Source organism: Entelurus aequoreus, linkage group LG10 (genome assembly GCF_033978785.1).
Source record: "Entelurus aequoreus isolate RoL-2023_Sb linkage group LG10, RoL_Eaeq_v1.1, whole genome shotgun sequence".
Taxonomy (NCBI): domain Eukaryota; kingdom Metazoa; phylum Chordata; class Actinopteri; order Syngnathiformes; family Syngnathidae; genus Entelurus; species Entelurus aequoreus.
Genome location: NC_084740.1, coordinates 56,350,804 through 56,366,002, shown reverse-complemented (window position 1 = coordinate 56,366,002; position 15,199 = coordinate 56,350,804). Strand labels below are relative to the sequence as shown.

General features: G+C 39.9%; 1 protein-coding gene across 5 annotated transcripts in view; it reads left to right on the top strand.

Annotated features, from left to right (window-relative positions):
- kcnq1.2 (potassium voltage-gated channel, KQT-like subfamily, member 1.2) overlaps positions 1 to 15,199 on the top strand; it is a 435,625-nt gene that overhangs the window by 85,467 nt on the left and 334,959 nt on the right. For all 5 annotated transcript variants that reach the window (XM_062061243.1, XM_062061246.1, XM_062061245.1 and 2 more), the window contains exons 8-10: positions 6,275 to 6,385; positions 6,475 to 6,570; positions 9,208 to 9,345. In XM_062061243.1, the coding sequence (XP_061917227.1) occupies positions 6,275 to 6,385; positions 6,475 to 6,570; positions 9,208 to 9,345 (345 nt within the window). The remainder of the gene's footprint in view (positions 1 to 6,274; positions 6,386 to 6,474; positions 6,571 to 9,207; positions 9,346 to 15,199) is intronic.

Sequence of the window (15,199 nt, the reverse complement as noted above, 5' to 3'; positions counted from 1 at the left end):
AGTCCAGGGACATATTTACTGACTTTAAAAACACAATATGAATTTTTTTTTTTTTTAAAGAAAAATATTTTGTGACGATAAAAAATATCGATGTTGTTGCAAGACAACATGAAGTATCTTTTGACACACAAAAACTTGCGCCCCGTTTATTCCATATAAGACAAGACTAAAGACTCCTAACATCAAGCCACTCAAAATGGCGGTCACAAGAAACCCCCACCTTTGGGTAAATCTCCTGCCGGTCACTTAAAGGGGCCGCACCGAATGACTCCCTCTTGACTGCATATATGATATGCATATACTGTACATACTGTATATGAACGCTAAACATTGTTATGTGCACAATACAACAATGACAGTGAATAATGACCACAAAGTCAAGTAAACAGGTGTGGTGAATTATGTCCTTAAAGCAACCGCTACAATGTAATCATAGTAGTATCAACTAGATACGCTATTGAACTTGGTATCATTACAGTGGATGTCAGGTGTAGATCCACCCATGGCATTTGTTTACATTGTGACGGGCGGTGAGCTATTGTATCCTCCTACGGTGTGTAGTGAAGCACGTTTAGCTATTCCTCCGCCTCCAGTGATAATGATACTTGTAAGAAACTTACTTTATTTGTTACTATAAAGACAAGGATTAGTGATTTAGAAGTAGCTAAAACACTGTGGATGGATGTTAGCCGCATGTCTTAAAGCAGCTCTTCCTGAGGGTGTTTCAGTGTTATAACTTCACCTTTATCTTTACTTTTTACACCAAAATGCGTCCATTCTCCCTTTTCTGTGTACACACTGTGTGTGCTTGTAAGTACTCTGTGTGTGTGCGCTGCCCAACATGCTCCTCTGCTGGTTAAACCAGCAATGTCACTATGTGAAGACGTGCGTATTGACAAAAAATAAATAAATATATATATATATATATATATATATATATATATATATATATATATATATATATATATATATATATATATATATATATATATATATATATATATATATATGTATATATATATATATATATATATATATATATATATATAAATAGGGATTTGGTACTTTTCAAACAGAATATAGTACCGTTTTTGATTCATTAGTACTAGAGATGTCCAATAATGGCTTTTTTGCCGATATCTGATATTCCGATATTGTCCAACTCTTAATTACCGATACCGATATATACAGTGGTGGAATTTAAACACATAATTATGCCTAATTTTGTTGTGATGCCCTGCTGGATGCATTAAACAATGTAACAAGGTTTTCCAGAATAAATCAACTCAAGTTATGTGAAAAAAAAATGCCAACATGGCACTGCCATATTTATTATTGAAGTCACAAAGTGCATTCTTTTTTTTAACATGCCTCAAAACAGCAGTTTGGAATTTGGGACCTGCTCTCCCTGAGAGAGCATGAGGAGGTTGAGGTGGGCGGGGTTGAGGTGGGCAGGGTTGAGGTGGGAGGTAGCGGGGGGTGTATATTGTAGCGTCCCGGAAGAGTTAGTGCTGCAAGGGGTTCTGGGTATTTGTTCTGCTGTGTTTATGTTGTGTTACGGCGCGGATGTTCTCCCCAAATGTGTTTGTCATTCTTGTTTGGTGTGGGTTCACAGTGTGGCGCATATTTGTAACAGTGTTAAACTTGTTTATGCGGCCACCCTCAATGAGACTTGTATGGCTGTTGACCAAGTATGCGTTGCATTCACTTGTGTGTGTGAAAAGCCGTAGATATTATGTGACTGGGCCGGCTCGCAAAGGCACTGCCTTTAAGGTTTATTGTACTTCTCCCTACGTCCATGTACACAGCGGCCTTTTAAAGGCCTACTGAAATGATTTTTTAAAATTTAAACGGGAATAGCAGATCCATTCTATGTGTCATACTTGATCATTTCGCGATATTGCCATATTTTTGCTGAAAGGATTTAGTAGAGAAAATCGACGATAAAGTTCGCAACTTTTGCTCGCTGATAAAAAAAAAGCCTTGCCTGTACCGGAAGTAGCGTGACGTCACAGGAGCTAGTATTCCTCACAATTCCCCATTGTTTACAATGGAGCGAGAGAGATTCGGACCGAGAAAGTGATGATTACCCCATTAATTTGAGGGAGGATGAAAGATTCGTAGATGAGGAACGTTACAGTGAAGGACTTGAGAGGCAGTGATGGACGTATCTTTTTTCGCTCTGACCGTAACTTAGGTACAAGCTGGCTCATTGGATTCCACACTCTCCTTTTTTTATTGTGGATCACGGATTTGTATTTTAAACCACCTCGGATACTATATCCTCTTGAAAATGAGAGTCGAGAACGCGAAATGGACATTCAGTGCCTTTTATCTCCACGACAATACATCGGCGAAATGCTTTAGCTACGAGCTAACGTGATAGCATCGTGCTTTAACTGCATATAGAAACAAAAAAATAAACCCCTGACTGGAAGTATAGATAGAAAATCAACAATACTATTAAACCGTGGACATGTAAATACACGGTTAATGCTTTCCAGGCTGGCAAAGGTTAACAATGCTGTGCTAACGACGCCATTGAAGCTAACTTAGCAACGGGACCTCACAGAGCTATGCTAAAAACATTAGCTCTCCACCTACGCCAGCCAGCCCTCATCTACTCATCAACACCCGTGTTCACCTGCGTTCCAGCGATCGGCAGAAGGACGAAGGACTTCACCCGATGCGTTTGGCGGCCCGGAGACGTAGGAAGTCAAGGTGAGGTCGGCGGCTAGCGCGGCTAGCGCGGCTAGCGCGGCTAGCGCGGCTAGCGCTCCAACAAAGTCCTCCTGGTTGTGTTGCTGTAGTCCGCTGCTAATACACCGATCCCACCTACAACTGTCTTCTTTGCAGCCTTCATTGTTCATTAAACAAATTGCAAAAGATGTCCAGAATACTGTGGAATTATGAAATCAAAACAGAGCTTTTTGTATAGGATTCTACGGGTACCATAACTTCCGTTACTCTGACTTCGTCACGCGCATACGTCATCATACCGCGACGTTTCAGCCGGATATTTCCCGGGAAGTTTTAAATGTCACTTTATAAGTTAACCCGGCCGTATTGGCATGTGTTGCAATGTTAAGATTTCATCATTGATATATAAACTATCAGACTGCGTGGTCGGTAGTAGTGGCTTTCAGTAGGCCTTTAAAAAGTCATACATTTTACTTTTTGAAACCGATACCGATAATTTTGAAACCGATACCGATAATTTCCGATATTACATTTTAAAGCATTTATCGGCCGATAATATCGTCAGTCCGATATTATCGGACATCCCTAATTAGTACTATACTAGTAGCGGTACAACCCGAATGCAGTATAAGGAAACATGTCCGTGTGTAAAGTAGTGTATTGTATTGGTAGTGCACTTTGCCACTTGGGCTTCCTTACATGTGGTGCACGTGGGAAGTATTGCATCACAACACGCTCTTTGGAGTAGCAGAGCGTGTTTTTGATGCCTTTCCCGAGTTTCCCAAGCAGTTAATGAAAGATTTGAATGGCAAGCGTGTGTAATGAGGAAGCGATGGCGGTCTTGTGCGCCACACAATGGGGAAGCTAATAAACCTTTTCACCTTCAGGCTCTTTGGCTCCTAGGACTGTAACACATAAAGTGTCGCTTCTCTTAATTAAAACTTGAATTGTGGATGACTGCCTTTATGCACGGAGGCTTGGAGGAGGTCGCGGTGGCCTCTGCACCCCACAAGAAGCTCTGGTTTGTGTCCTCCTGCTCACAACAACCCTGACAAAAGAGCGGGGATTTGCACTTGTGTTGTTGTGCTGAGACTGTAAACTGGAGACTTGTTCTGTTCCAGTAGAATGAGTCTAGTGTGAGTGCTAGAAGGAATGCGAGCGCGCCGAGTCTTGGCACGAGTCTCCTGGCCGGGGTGTGCAGGTGTGGGACACAGCTGGAGGATTAGATCACATTCCCCTTCTTTCTTTCACCCCCACTTTTTCTCCCTCACACTCTTGATGATTCAACCCTCTTTTGAAAGACGTTCACTTTCACCCCCACTTTTTCTCCCTCACACGCTTGATGATTCAACCCTCTTCCGAAAGACGTTCACCTCCACAATCCAGACCACATTCTAAACCCTTAGAGTAGTCCGTGTACAGCTTCAGTAGCTGTATGCACGTCATTCTGTAAAGACAGTAGCTGGGAACACAGGTGAGTAGGAAGAGGAAACAGAACACACAGCTTTTATTGTGGAAGTCAGTTGGGATTTTGCAGGCGTTTTTTGTGTGATTGTTGCCGTCTTTCAACAAGTTGCAAAGTTTTTTATAACATTTTTAATAACATTGAATCGATTGGTGATTTTATGAATTTGCTATCAAGTTCCTTAAGACCTTGATCACAAAAGCATAGCAGCTTTGAATTGATTTTCAACATACAAACCTCGTTTCCATATGAGTTGGGAAATTGTGTTAGATGTAAATATAAACGGAATACAATGATTTGCAAATCCTTTTCAAGCCATATTCAATTGAATGCACTACAAAGACAACATATTTGATGTTCAAACTGATAAACATTTTTTTTTTTTGGCAAATAATCATTAACTTTAGAATTTGATGGCAGCAACACGTGACAAAGAAGTTGGGAAAGGTGGCAATAAATACTGATAAAGTTGAGGAATGCTCATCAAAGACTTATTTGAAACATCCCACAGGTGAACAGGCTAATTGGGAACAGGTGGGTGCCATGATTGGCTATAAAAGTAGATTCCATGAAATGCTCAGTCATTCACAAACAAGGACGGGGCGAGGGTCACCACTTTGTCAACAAATGCCTGAGCAAATTGTTGAACAGTTTAAGAAAAACCTTTCTCAATCAGCTATTGCAAGGAATTTAGGGATTTCACCATCTACGCTCTGTAATATCATCAAAGGGTTCAGAGAATCTGGAGAAATCACTGCACGTAAGCAGCTAAACCCGTGACCTTCCATCCCTCAGGCTGTACTGCATCAACAAGCCACATCAGTGTGTAAAGGATATCACCACATGGGCTCAGGAACACTTCAGAAACCCACTGTCAGTAACTACAGTTGGTCGCTACATCTGTAAGTGCAAGTTAAAACTCTCCTATGCAAGGCCAAAACCGTTTATCAACAACACCCAGAAACGCCGTCGGCTTCGCTGGGCCTGAGCTCATCTAAGATGGACTGATACAAAGTGGAAAAGTGTTCTGTGGTCTGACGAGTCCACATTTCAAATTGTTTTTGGAAACTGTGGACGTCGTGTCCTCCGGACCAAAGAGGAAAAGAACCATCCGGATTGTTCTAGGCGCAAAGTGTAAAAGGCAGCATGTGTTATGGTATGGGGGTGTATTAGTGCCCAAGACATGGGTAACTTACACATCTGTGAAGGCACCATTAATGCTGAAAGGTACATACAGCTTTTGGAGCAACATATGTTGCCATCCAAGCAACGTTACCATGGACGCCCCTGCTTATTTCAGCAAGACAATGCCAAGCCACGTGTTACATCAACGTGGCTTCATAGTAAAAGAGTGCGGGTACTAGACTGGCCTGCCTGTAGTCCAGACCTGTCTCCCATTGAAAATGTGTGAAGCCTAAAATAGCACAAGGGAGACCCCCGGACTGTTGAACAACTTAAGCTGTACATCAAGCAAGAATGGGAAAGAATTCCACCTGAGAAGCTTCAAAAATGTGTCTCCTCAGTTCCCAAACCTTTACTGAGTGTTGTTAAAAGGAAAGGCCATGTAACACAGTGGTGAACATTCCCTTTCCCAACTACTTTGGCACGTGTTGCAGCCATGAAATTCTAAGTTAATTATTATTTGCAAAAAAAAAAAAAAAGTTTATGAGTTTGAACATCAAATATGTTGTCTTTGTAGCATATTCAACTGAATATGGCTTGAAAAGGATTTGCAAATCATTGTATTCCGTTTATATTTACATCTAACACAATTTCCCAACTCATATAGAAACGGGGTTTGTACATAAATACAATGTGGCACAGCACATTTTTACACTTTCTTAAAACAAGGAAAAGGAGTCTGAAGAAGCATAACTTAGCGCGGGTGTCGGCAACCCTGCGCCTCTCGGGCCACATGCGGCTCCTTAGCGCCTGGAGCTTTTTCAAAATTGTATGAAAACAGAAAAATATATTTTTTTGTTTGAATATGTTTTCTGTAGGAGAACAAAGATGACACAAACCTTCCGAATTGTTAAAAATCCCTCTGCATCAAACCGAAATGACAAAATGATTATGTTTAGATGCCGTTCTTCTGTCTTCTCCACCCAGGTGACGGTGACCACCATCGGCTACGGAGACAAGATCCCTCAGACGTGGGTCGGCAAGGCCATCGCCTCCTGCTTCAGCGTCTTCGCCATCTCCTTCTTTGCTCTGCCGGCTGTAAGTTTCACTGGAATCCTTCCGGTATTGTTAGATTTCATTCTGCTGTGACTAAGTGTTGTTCATACAATCTGAGTGGGTGTGCTTAGGGTATCCTGGGTTCAGGCTTTGCTCTGAAGGTCCAACAGAAGCAGAGACAGAAACACTTCAATAGACAAATCCCTGCTGCGGCTTGTCTCATCCAGGTGAGCCATTTTAGCATTCAGCAAATGTACATCAAGCATATATTTTTGTTTTATTATGATTTCTGTAGGAGGACAAACATGACACAAATCTTCCTAATTGTTAGAAATCCCACTCTTTATATTCAACATGCTTCACTGATGAGAGTATTTGGCGAGCACCGTTTTGTCCTGCTAATTTCAGCAGCCCTTGAACTCACCGTAGTTTGTTGACATGCACAACTTTCTCCAACGCTGCCACAGAAAGACGTGTTTTATGCCACTCCTTCTTTGTCTCATTTTGTCCACCAAACGTTTTATGCTGTGCATGAATTCACAAAGGTGAGTTTAGTTGATGTTATTGACTTGCTGGAGTGATAATCAGGCATATTCGGTCAGTGCATGACTGCAAGCTAATCCATGCTAACATGCCATTTAGGCTAGCTGTATGTACATATTTCATCATTATGTCTCGTTTGTCGGTATATTTGAGCTCATTTAATGTCCTTTACTTATGTCATCATGACTCATGACAATATCTATATCTCACATTGGCTGCATTTCTGATAGTTGTTTGTGTGCCATGTTGTTCCAGACCACAGCAAATGTCAAAGTGTCACTTTTCCTCTATCTGTCATCAAATTCTTAAAGGGGACCTATGAGGAATTTCGTCAGTTCTGACTGCTAAATGTTGTTACAATGTTGAATGCGCACTTTGGCATGAGATTATACTCTGTTTTGGATGCTTCTGTTTGCGGTGTTTTGCAGTCTGGCTACGTTGCAACGTTGTTGCGAGGTTTACCTAATGTTGTGGCCGGTGAATCTATGTATATAATGTTTATGAAGTTTATTTTCAGAATAGTTTTATTGCCATTGTTTGAGAACGGGTTCACAAACTAGGAATTTTTCTTGGTGCAAACGTGCGACATAAAACACATACAACACATATTTGGTAATAAAAAGAGCTGTAACTGAGCTATCAGATAGACTTAGAAGGAATTTAAGGAATTCAAGGAGCTGCTGTTAGGAGTTATTGTTCATTTGCCTGATGGCCGAGGGGAAAAAACTGTTCAGGTGGCGGGAGGTGTGGGTCTGGATGGAGCGTAGTCTCCTGCCTGAGGGGAGAGGGGAGAATAGTGGGTGTCCAGGGTGAGAAGAGTCAGCTGTGATCCGACCCACACGCCTCCTGGTCCTGGAGGAGAACAAGTCCTGGAGGGATGGGAGCTTGCAGCCAATCACCTTCTCAGCAGCACGTACGATGCGCTGCAGTCTATTCTTATCCTGGACTGTGGCGCCGGGGAACCACACTGTGATGGAGGAGGTCAGGATGGACTCTATGATGGCTGAGTAAAACTGCACCAGCATCTCGGTCGGCACCTTAAGTTTCCTCATTTTTGAGCGTGTCTGGGGAAAAAATGGTGGCGACGACTCCAAGATTTTAATTTAAACAATGTATACCGTATTTCCTTGAATAGCCGCAGGGGCGCTAATTAATTTAAAACCTCTTCTCACTCCTGCGGTTACCAAAACCATGCGGAATGGGCAAGCATGCGCTAATTATTTTAAAACCTCTTCTCACTCCGGCGCTTACCTAATCATGAAAAGCACATTTAATTAAAAAAAAACGTTATTATGATCTTACCTTTACTTGTAAATGGGTCCATGTGCAGCTGCTTCTGATCAAAGGCAGTCTTTCTTATCTTTCTTCAGTTTTAAAAGTCTCTGGAGATATTCCTTTAATTGTTACCTCCTGCTTCGATTGAAAGTCTAGTTTAGAAAACTGTTTTATTTTAGATATGTAATCCTCCATGTTAAAAGTGCAAGCAAACAATCGCTGCTCATGCTTGCTGCTTTTTGTCTTCTTCTGCAGTACCGGTCTCCTGCAGTACTGGTAGTCGCAAGAAGGATCACTAGCGCCCTCCACCACCAGGAGGCGGGAGTCATTTAATGACTCATATTTGACCCGGCGGAAGTGCCAAGCATGCGCTAATTATTTTGCGAAACGAGTTTGACCCGGCTGTAATTCTAGGCAGACGAATACTATATTCCCGGCGCCAATTCAAGGAAATACTGTATTTTCAAAGGATAAACTATGATACTTTTGGAGAGGGTGTTTTCATTTGCAATCTCATAATGCCTCCAGAATCGAGCGTATTTCAGACTGACTCAAAAACTGGTTATAAAAGTGACTGTGGAGCAAAAATGTATGCACAATTTAAATCAAAGCATGTGTAATGCATATTATCGAAACCAAAGGGAAGTGGAGGAAGTGAATACTTTACAGGAAGTGTTTGAAATGCCATTTTATCACAACTAATTGTCATGCAAGTAACTATTGTCGATAGTAATGATCTGAAAACAACTACACGCCTTTGATGGGTACCGCTGTCAACCTTCAGTTCTCTTTTAGCTGTCTTACTCTTGAGAAAGTATAAACACAGAACAACACTTGCAAAAGGCATTTGAGCGAGCACCTCCACCAATAAGTAACCATCCTCAGCATCTTCTTCTTCGGATGTTCTACTTCATTCCTCTGCAGGATCGCTTTGGTCAGATGTCCCACTTGTATTACAATTCTGTCCCCAGGATCTTCTCTGCCTTGACATTTTAGGTCCAAAAGTTCCCTGCATAGTTTTTTAAAAGCGGTGTGTGTTTTTCCAGACACTGTGGCGGTGCTACGCGGCAGAGAAACCCAACGGCTGTTTGGCGACGTGGAAAATGTACGTGCTAACCCCCGAGGCCGTCGCTGCCGCGGAAGCGGACAACTCCAGTCCAACCATCAGGAAGCTCAACATCTCGGTGATACTTCCATCTTTACACGCTTTGCACAGACTCACTTGTTTTGGAATATTATGGGAAAAACATCTTTTAAAAGTCTACTACAATATAAAAACAGACTATTTATTGATGTTTGGCAGTAATATGAATCCCTAAAACTTGTTCTTCAGTAGGGATGATACTCGAAACCGGTTTTCCCGGTTGTTCGATAAGAAAATAACCGAGTCCTCGGACTCGAATCCCTTTTTGAGAACCGGTACCCGTTATCGAGACCACTATAGTAAAGAAAAGAGTTGGTTCTTTATTCGAATCCCTCGGAACGAATCCCGTCCCGACCAGAAATGCTCCGTGTGACATCACAATAAATCAGTCACGTAGCTCAGTCATTAGGCGCAGATAGCGAAAGCAGGAAAACAATGGACGGGAAAAAGCGCTCCAAGGTGTAGTAAAGTTCAAAACAAAAGGTATAATCCAATGAATAACTTTACTGAGAGATTTGAGCAGGGTACAAACTCATGAAGAACACTTTTACGACCCACCGGAAACATAGCAACCAGGCTAGCAACGCACCTCCTTTACGGCATCTGGCGCAACGTTCTTAAAGCAACCGCAGCACATACATATATATACAACACATCTCCCTTTTTTAACTTTTGTTTTTCACACTGTATATGTGTTGTCTGTCTAATTATAAATAATGCAGACGAGGCGTGTCGGCTAAGTTCTTGACGTTTACTTTCACGGGTGACGACATGCAACAACACTTTTCGGGGCTACCGCGCATGCTCGTCACTCCCGTTGCATGATGGGTAGTGTAGTTGTTATATTCCCTAGCTCATAACATATTTCCCCCTATAAAGAAATAATGTTAACTCAATAAAGTGTATTTCTTTTTTTAGCTTTAACTTTTCATTTTTTAGCATTGTAACCACATTTGCAAACAACTTTTCTCTTCATAGAATTTTCTTTCTTTCTTTAAAGTGCAAAAATGTCAAAGCATCATAAACAGTTATGTCAAATAGCAGCAGAATTGCACTTTTTGGAGAGCTGTATTATTTCCGGTTTTGTGCCCAAGGGACTGATTTTATTTAACACTATATTATTATTTATACACCTATAGTGATCACAGAGACAGGTTGTTTTCGTGTTACTGTATATATTTGTTTTTCTGAAAAATCCCACTTAATATACTTTGGGTAACAACAGTCAATGTTTATATATTTTTTTTTTTTTTTTTTAGGGGGGTAACAGTCAATATTTATTTATTTATTAGATTAAATTGTTTTCTTATATAATAAAAGTGAGCTTTTGTTAAACCAAATATTGTGTTTTTTTTTCCATATACAACAAACTATCTGGACTCGACAAGAGAATCGATAAGGAATCGGTTCGATAAGAGGATTCGATAATAGACTCGAACTCGATAATTTCTTATCAAACATCATCCCTATTCTTCAGCACCAAATTTGAGGAAAAAAAAACAATTTCCTTCACTTTGTTACACTTTTGAGAGAAGAGCCACTCAAACGCTCACTTTAAGACATCATGAAGAAAAAAACCTCCTTTACTCATGTTGTCAGGTTCAAACACTGATGACAGCTATTAAACAGACAAGAAGCAAGGAATCATGCAGAGACAGTTAAATTTGGCTCAATGAGGAGAGACGTTTTTGGGCTGAACTCTAGTTACAGATCCAAACTACGCTCTAAAGTCCAGCCCACGTGCTCCTCTATTTATTTGGGAGGTCCCTGGTTACATCACTGAGGCTGCCGCTGAAGGAAGGGGGGGTCATCTCAGCAGCCCCAGTTAGACACAATATATGACTATTAATGAAATGCAAATGTGCTGACACTCGTGATATCGCCCTGTCTCTGCTCTGTCTGCGTCACGGCACTCGATGTTCGCCCTTGGCAGTCAGCAGGCCGATCCTGGAAACAAACACTGTTTCGAGACGACTCGCTTTGCACAGATAGATAAGTACAACTTCAGCACAATTGATAATAACTATAGCAACGGCCTTTAAGCATAAGAGTTGTGTGATAACTTACACATAATTATTCTAACAAAAAACAGCTGATGGGACGTATCTCTGTCTCCTTGTGTTGATGTTGTGTGCAGGAAGTGTGTCAGTGTTGTTATTGCGCCGCACAAAGGAGGCCATATTGTCACTTCCTGGCTGGACTAGCATGTTTAGCACACACTGTTTATTTATTTATGTACAGACAGACATCATTTTGTATGACATGATTGTTTCTTTTGTTAATATCAGAGTCCATCCTGCAAAAAGGTCATCCCTACAAGCACACAGCTTATGGACACTTCAAATATACATCATCATATCATATACAGAATACAGTACACAAATCTACCCAGCAAGTTCTCATTTACAAATTCATAGCAACATGTTGACATTTATCAAGAAGGAATCTTTAAATCCACCAAATCAGTCTCAATATTCTGTTATTCAAATGTGATGAAAGGTTGCATCTTGAAGATAATCTCATCACACACACTGAGGTCAACACCGAAATGATGATGATTCCTCAGCCATGAGGGTGTGTTCAATACACCAAACATTACGTGGTGATACATTTTGTTTAAAACACCTTTTAAAGAATAGATTTTGTCTGCTGGTGCCGTTCACCACAATATTAGCTGAGTTGCACCTCGGTAAGAGAGCAAGTGAAGTTCCCACCAACACACACACACACACACACACACACACACACACACACACACACACACAAACACGCACACACACACGGGGGTACCCCTCCCCCCCTTGTGACTGCAGCAGGATGACTCGATGTCTTTGTCTGGTGCGCACAAAGACTCAGTCAGTTGAGATGATGTCATCGCTGCCTTTCTCATGGGAGTAAAGCTTTGTGTAGCCAAAGAACAACAACAAATCTTTGTGTAGCGTTGCAGCCGCACGTTCGGACTGTAGGTGGACACGCTGCTTTCTGTCGCCACATGTGACTTCTTGTCTACTTTTACACTTTCCTTGCCCCATTTTCATTCTCATTTGCATCTTTATCTCCTTGACATGCCCTTCATCCCTTCATTTGCCATCCAACTCTCCTCTTAACGACTCATCCAAAGTGTTTTCTAGCTTCCAATAATTGAGGTTCTGCATACACGCCATTGAAGGCTTTTGGATTTTCAGCTCCACTCTGTCGGGTCACAGAGGGGCTTCGGAGTCTGATCTCATTACAATTTTGTAGGCTTTTACACACAAAAATATATATATATTTTTTAAATTTACTTAAAATTGGACATTTTATTTAAGGTGCCCCTCCTTTCATTTGTCCTTACTTAAAAAAGTAAATAAATGAATGAGCCTCTGTTCATACTTGAAAGTGCACCAAATTGACAATGTGAGAAACAGAGTTTAGAAATAGCTGCCCATTCATCAAAAATAAAAAAAAACACAGTCTATCTAGTATATAATCGTCCCCCGTTTATTTTTGTTAATTGGTTTCAAACATGACCGCGATGAATAAGTCAGTATTTATAAATCCAATATTTTGAAAATAGAGAAATACATACATTTGTTCAACATTCTGAGAGCTGTCTAGACATTGGCTGCTTGAGGCTGAGCCAATCAGCTCTAGTGGTCAACACTACTCTGGTGTTGATATTTGTAGTTGATTTAGGGAGTTAAATGCTTGATTTAAGACAAAAAAAAGTCGAATATGCTTTAAAAATAAATATTCACAATGTGGTGAAACTGCAATATTTGACATGGCGAGGGATGACTGTGGGCCGCGGCTATGTTTTTGTTTAAATTAAATGGCGACTTGTCCAGGGTGTACCCCGCCTTCCGCCCGATTGTAGCTGAGATAGGCTCCAGCGCCCCCGCGACCCCGAAGGGAATAAGCGGTAGAAAATGGATGGATGGATAAATAAATCCAATAACTGTTTATAACAAAATATTACTTTTGAATAATTAAAAACAATGTTTTTGTAGTATTTTGTTTTGTGGGCAGAAATGTTTATTTAATGTCAATTAATTATTATACAATAGAAGTGGAACTCTTTGGACAACTCATGATTCCATCCAATTCCTTTTTTTGGGCTGACAATTCGATTTATAAACAATTCAACATGAATCTGAATTCAAACCAATTATCACAATGTATCATTTGGTGTAATAGTGATCATAAAACCTTTTCAAAACGGGTCACAAAACCTCCTTTTGGTAGCTGACGTATGATGTACAGGGACTGCGAGTAACCAATGGAGATGGCCTAAAACATATTTGAAAAACTGTATTCCTTTAGAAAATATATATATTGTGGATTTTTTTAAACCAATACATTGATTTCCAATCAAAACATTTCAAAGTTCCGATTTGGATGTGCATTGATTTATTGGAGCACTTCTAATAATTATATATTATTATTATGTTATGTTATATGTATTGTATACAATTATTATTATAAAACCTTGTTTTAGACATGCTGTTATATATATATATATATATATATATATATATATATATATATATATATATATATATATATATATATATATATATATATATATATATATATATATATATATACTGTATATATATATACTGTATATGTAAATGTGTGTGTGTATGTATATATACACATTATATTGTGACCCAAAGTTGGATCTGAGGCTAGGTATTTCAACAGGTCAGAAGTGCCAAGCTCCTTGGAGTGATGCTGGACTGCACTCTATCCTGGTCAAATCATATCAGTGATATAGTTACAACGATGGGAAGGGCTGTTGGTATTTCCAGGAAATGTGCGGCTTTTGTTGATCCACCTCTTCTTTGTCAAATTGTTAAGAGTTTACTCTTGTGTCATCTTGACTATTGTTCTACAGTCTGGGCGTCTGCTGCAAGTGGTGAGATCAGTAAGCTCCAGATTGTCCAGAATAGGGCAGCAAGGCTGGTTTTGGGTTGTTCACTAAGAACCAACGTGAACCAAATGCATGCTTCTCTTTCCTGGCTAACAGTGCAGAACAGGTTGTCAGCTAATACTCTTATATTGCTCAAATCAGTAACCGGTAGTAAAACTCCTGCTTTTCTCATGGCCCAAATAGTTCACAGTAGCACTATACATGATCATAATACCAGGGCGTCCAGTGAGGAGCATTTTGTACTCCCTCGTACCAGGGAGAATGTTTTGCGGAAATCTTTTATTCATAGATCTTTATCGCTCTGGAATAACCTGCCTCCAATTCTCACCGGCATTGAAAGTAAACAGGTTTTTAAAAAGAAAGCAATATTTTATCTGAGTCTTTAAATTAGTTTGCTCGTTGATGATTTGTTTGGTTTTCTATTGTGTAGTTATATTTATATGATAGATATTATTCTGTGACTGTAAATTGTTTGCTTGTTTGATGCTTTATTTTTTTGATTTTTTTCTGTATTGTGTAGTTATAATTATATGCTTTTACTTGTAATTGTATTGAATTGTGGACTCCAGAAAGACTAGTGGGTTGTTGAGGCAACCAGCTAATGGGGATCCTTAATAAATAAATAAAAAAATATATATATTAGGGGTGTGGGAAAAAATCGATTCGAATTCGAATTGCGATTCTCACGTTGTGCGATTCAGAATCGATTCTCATTTTTAAAAAATCGATACACAGCAATACCATAACAATGCAATCCAATTCCAAAAGCAAAGCCGAGCCAGCAACACTCAGAAGTGCAATAAACAGAGCAATTGAGAGGAGACACAAACACCACACAGAACAAACCAAAAGTAGTGAAACAAAAATGAATATTATCAACAACAGTATCAATATTAGTTACAATTTCAACATAGCAGTGATTAAAAATCCCTCATTGACATTATCATTAGACATTTATAAAAAAAAAGAACAATAGTGT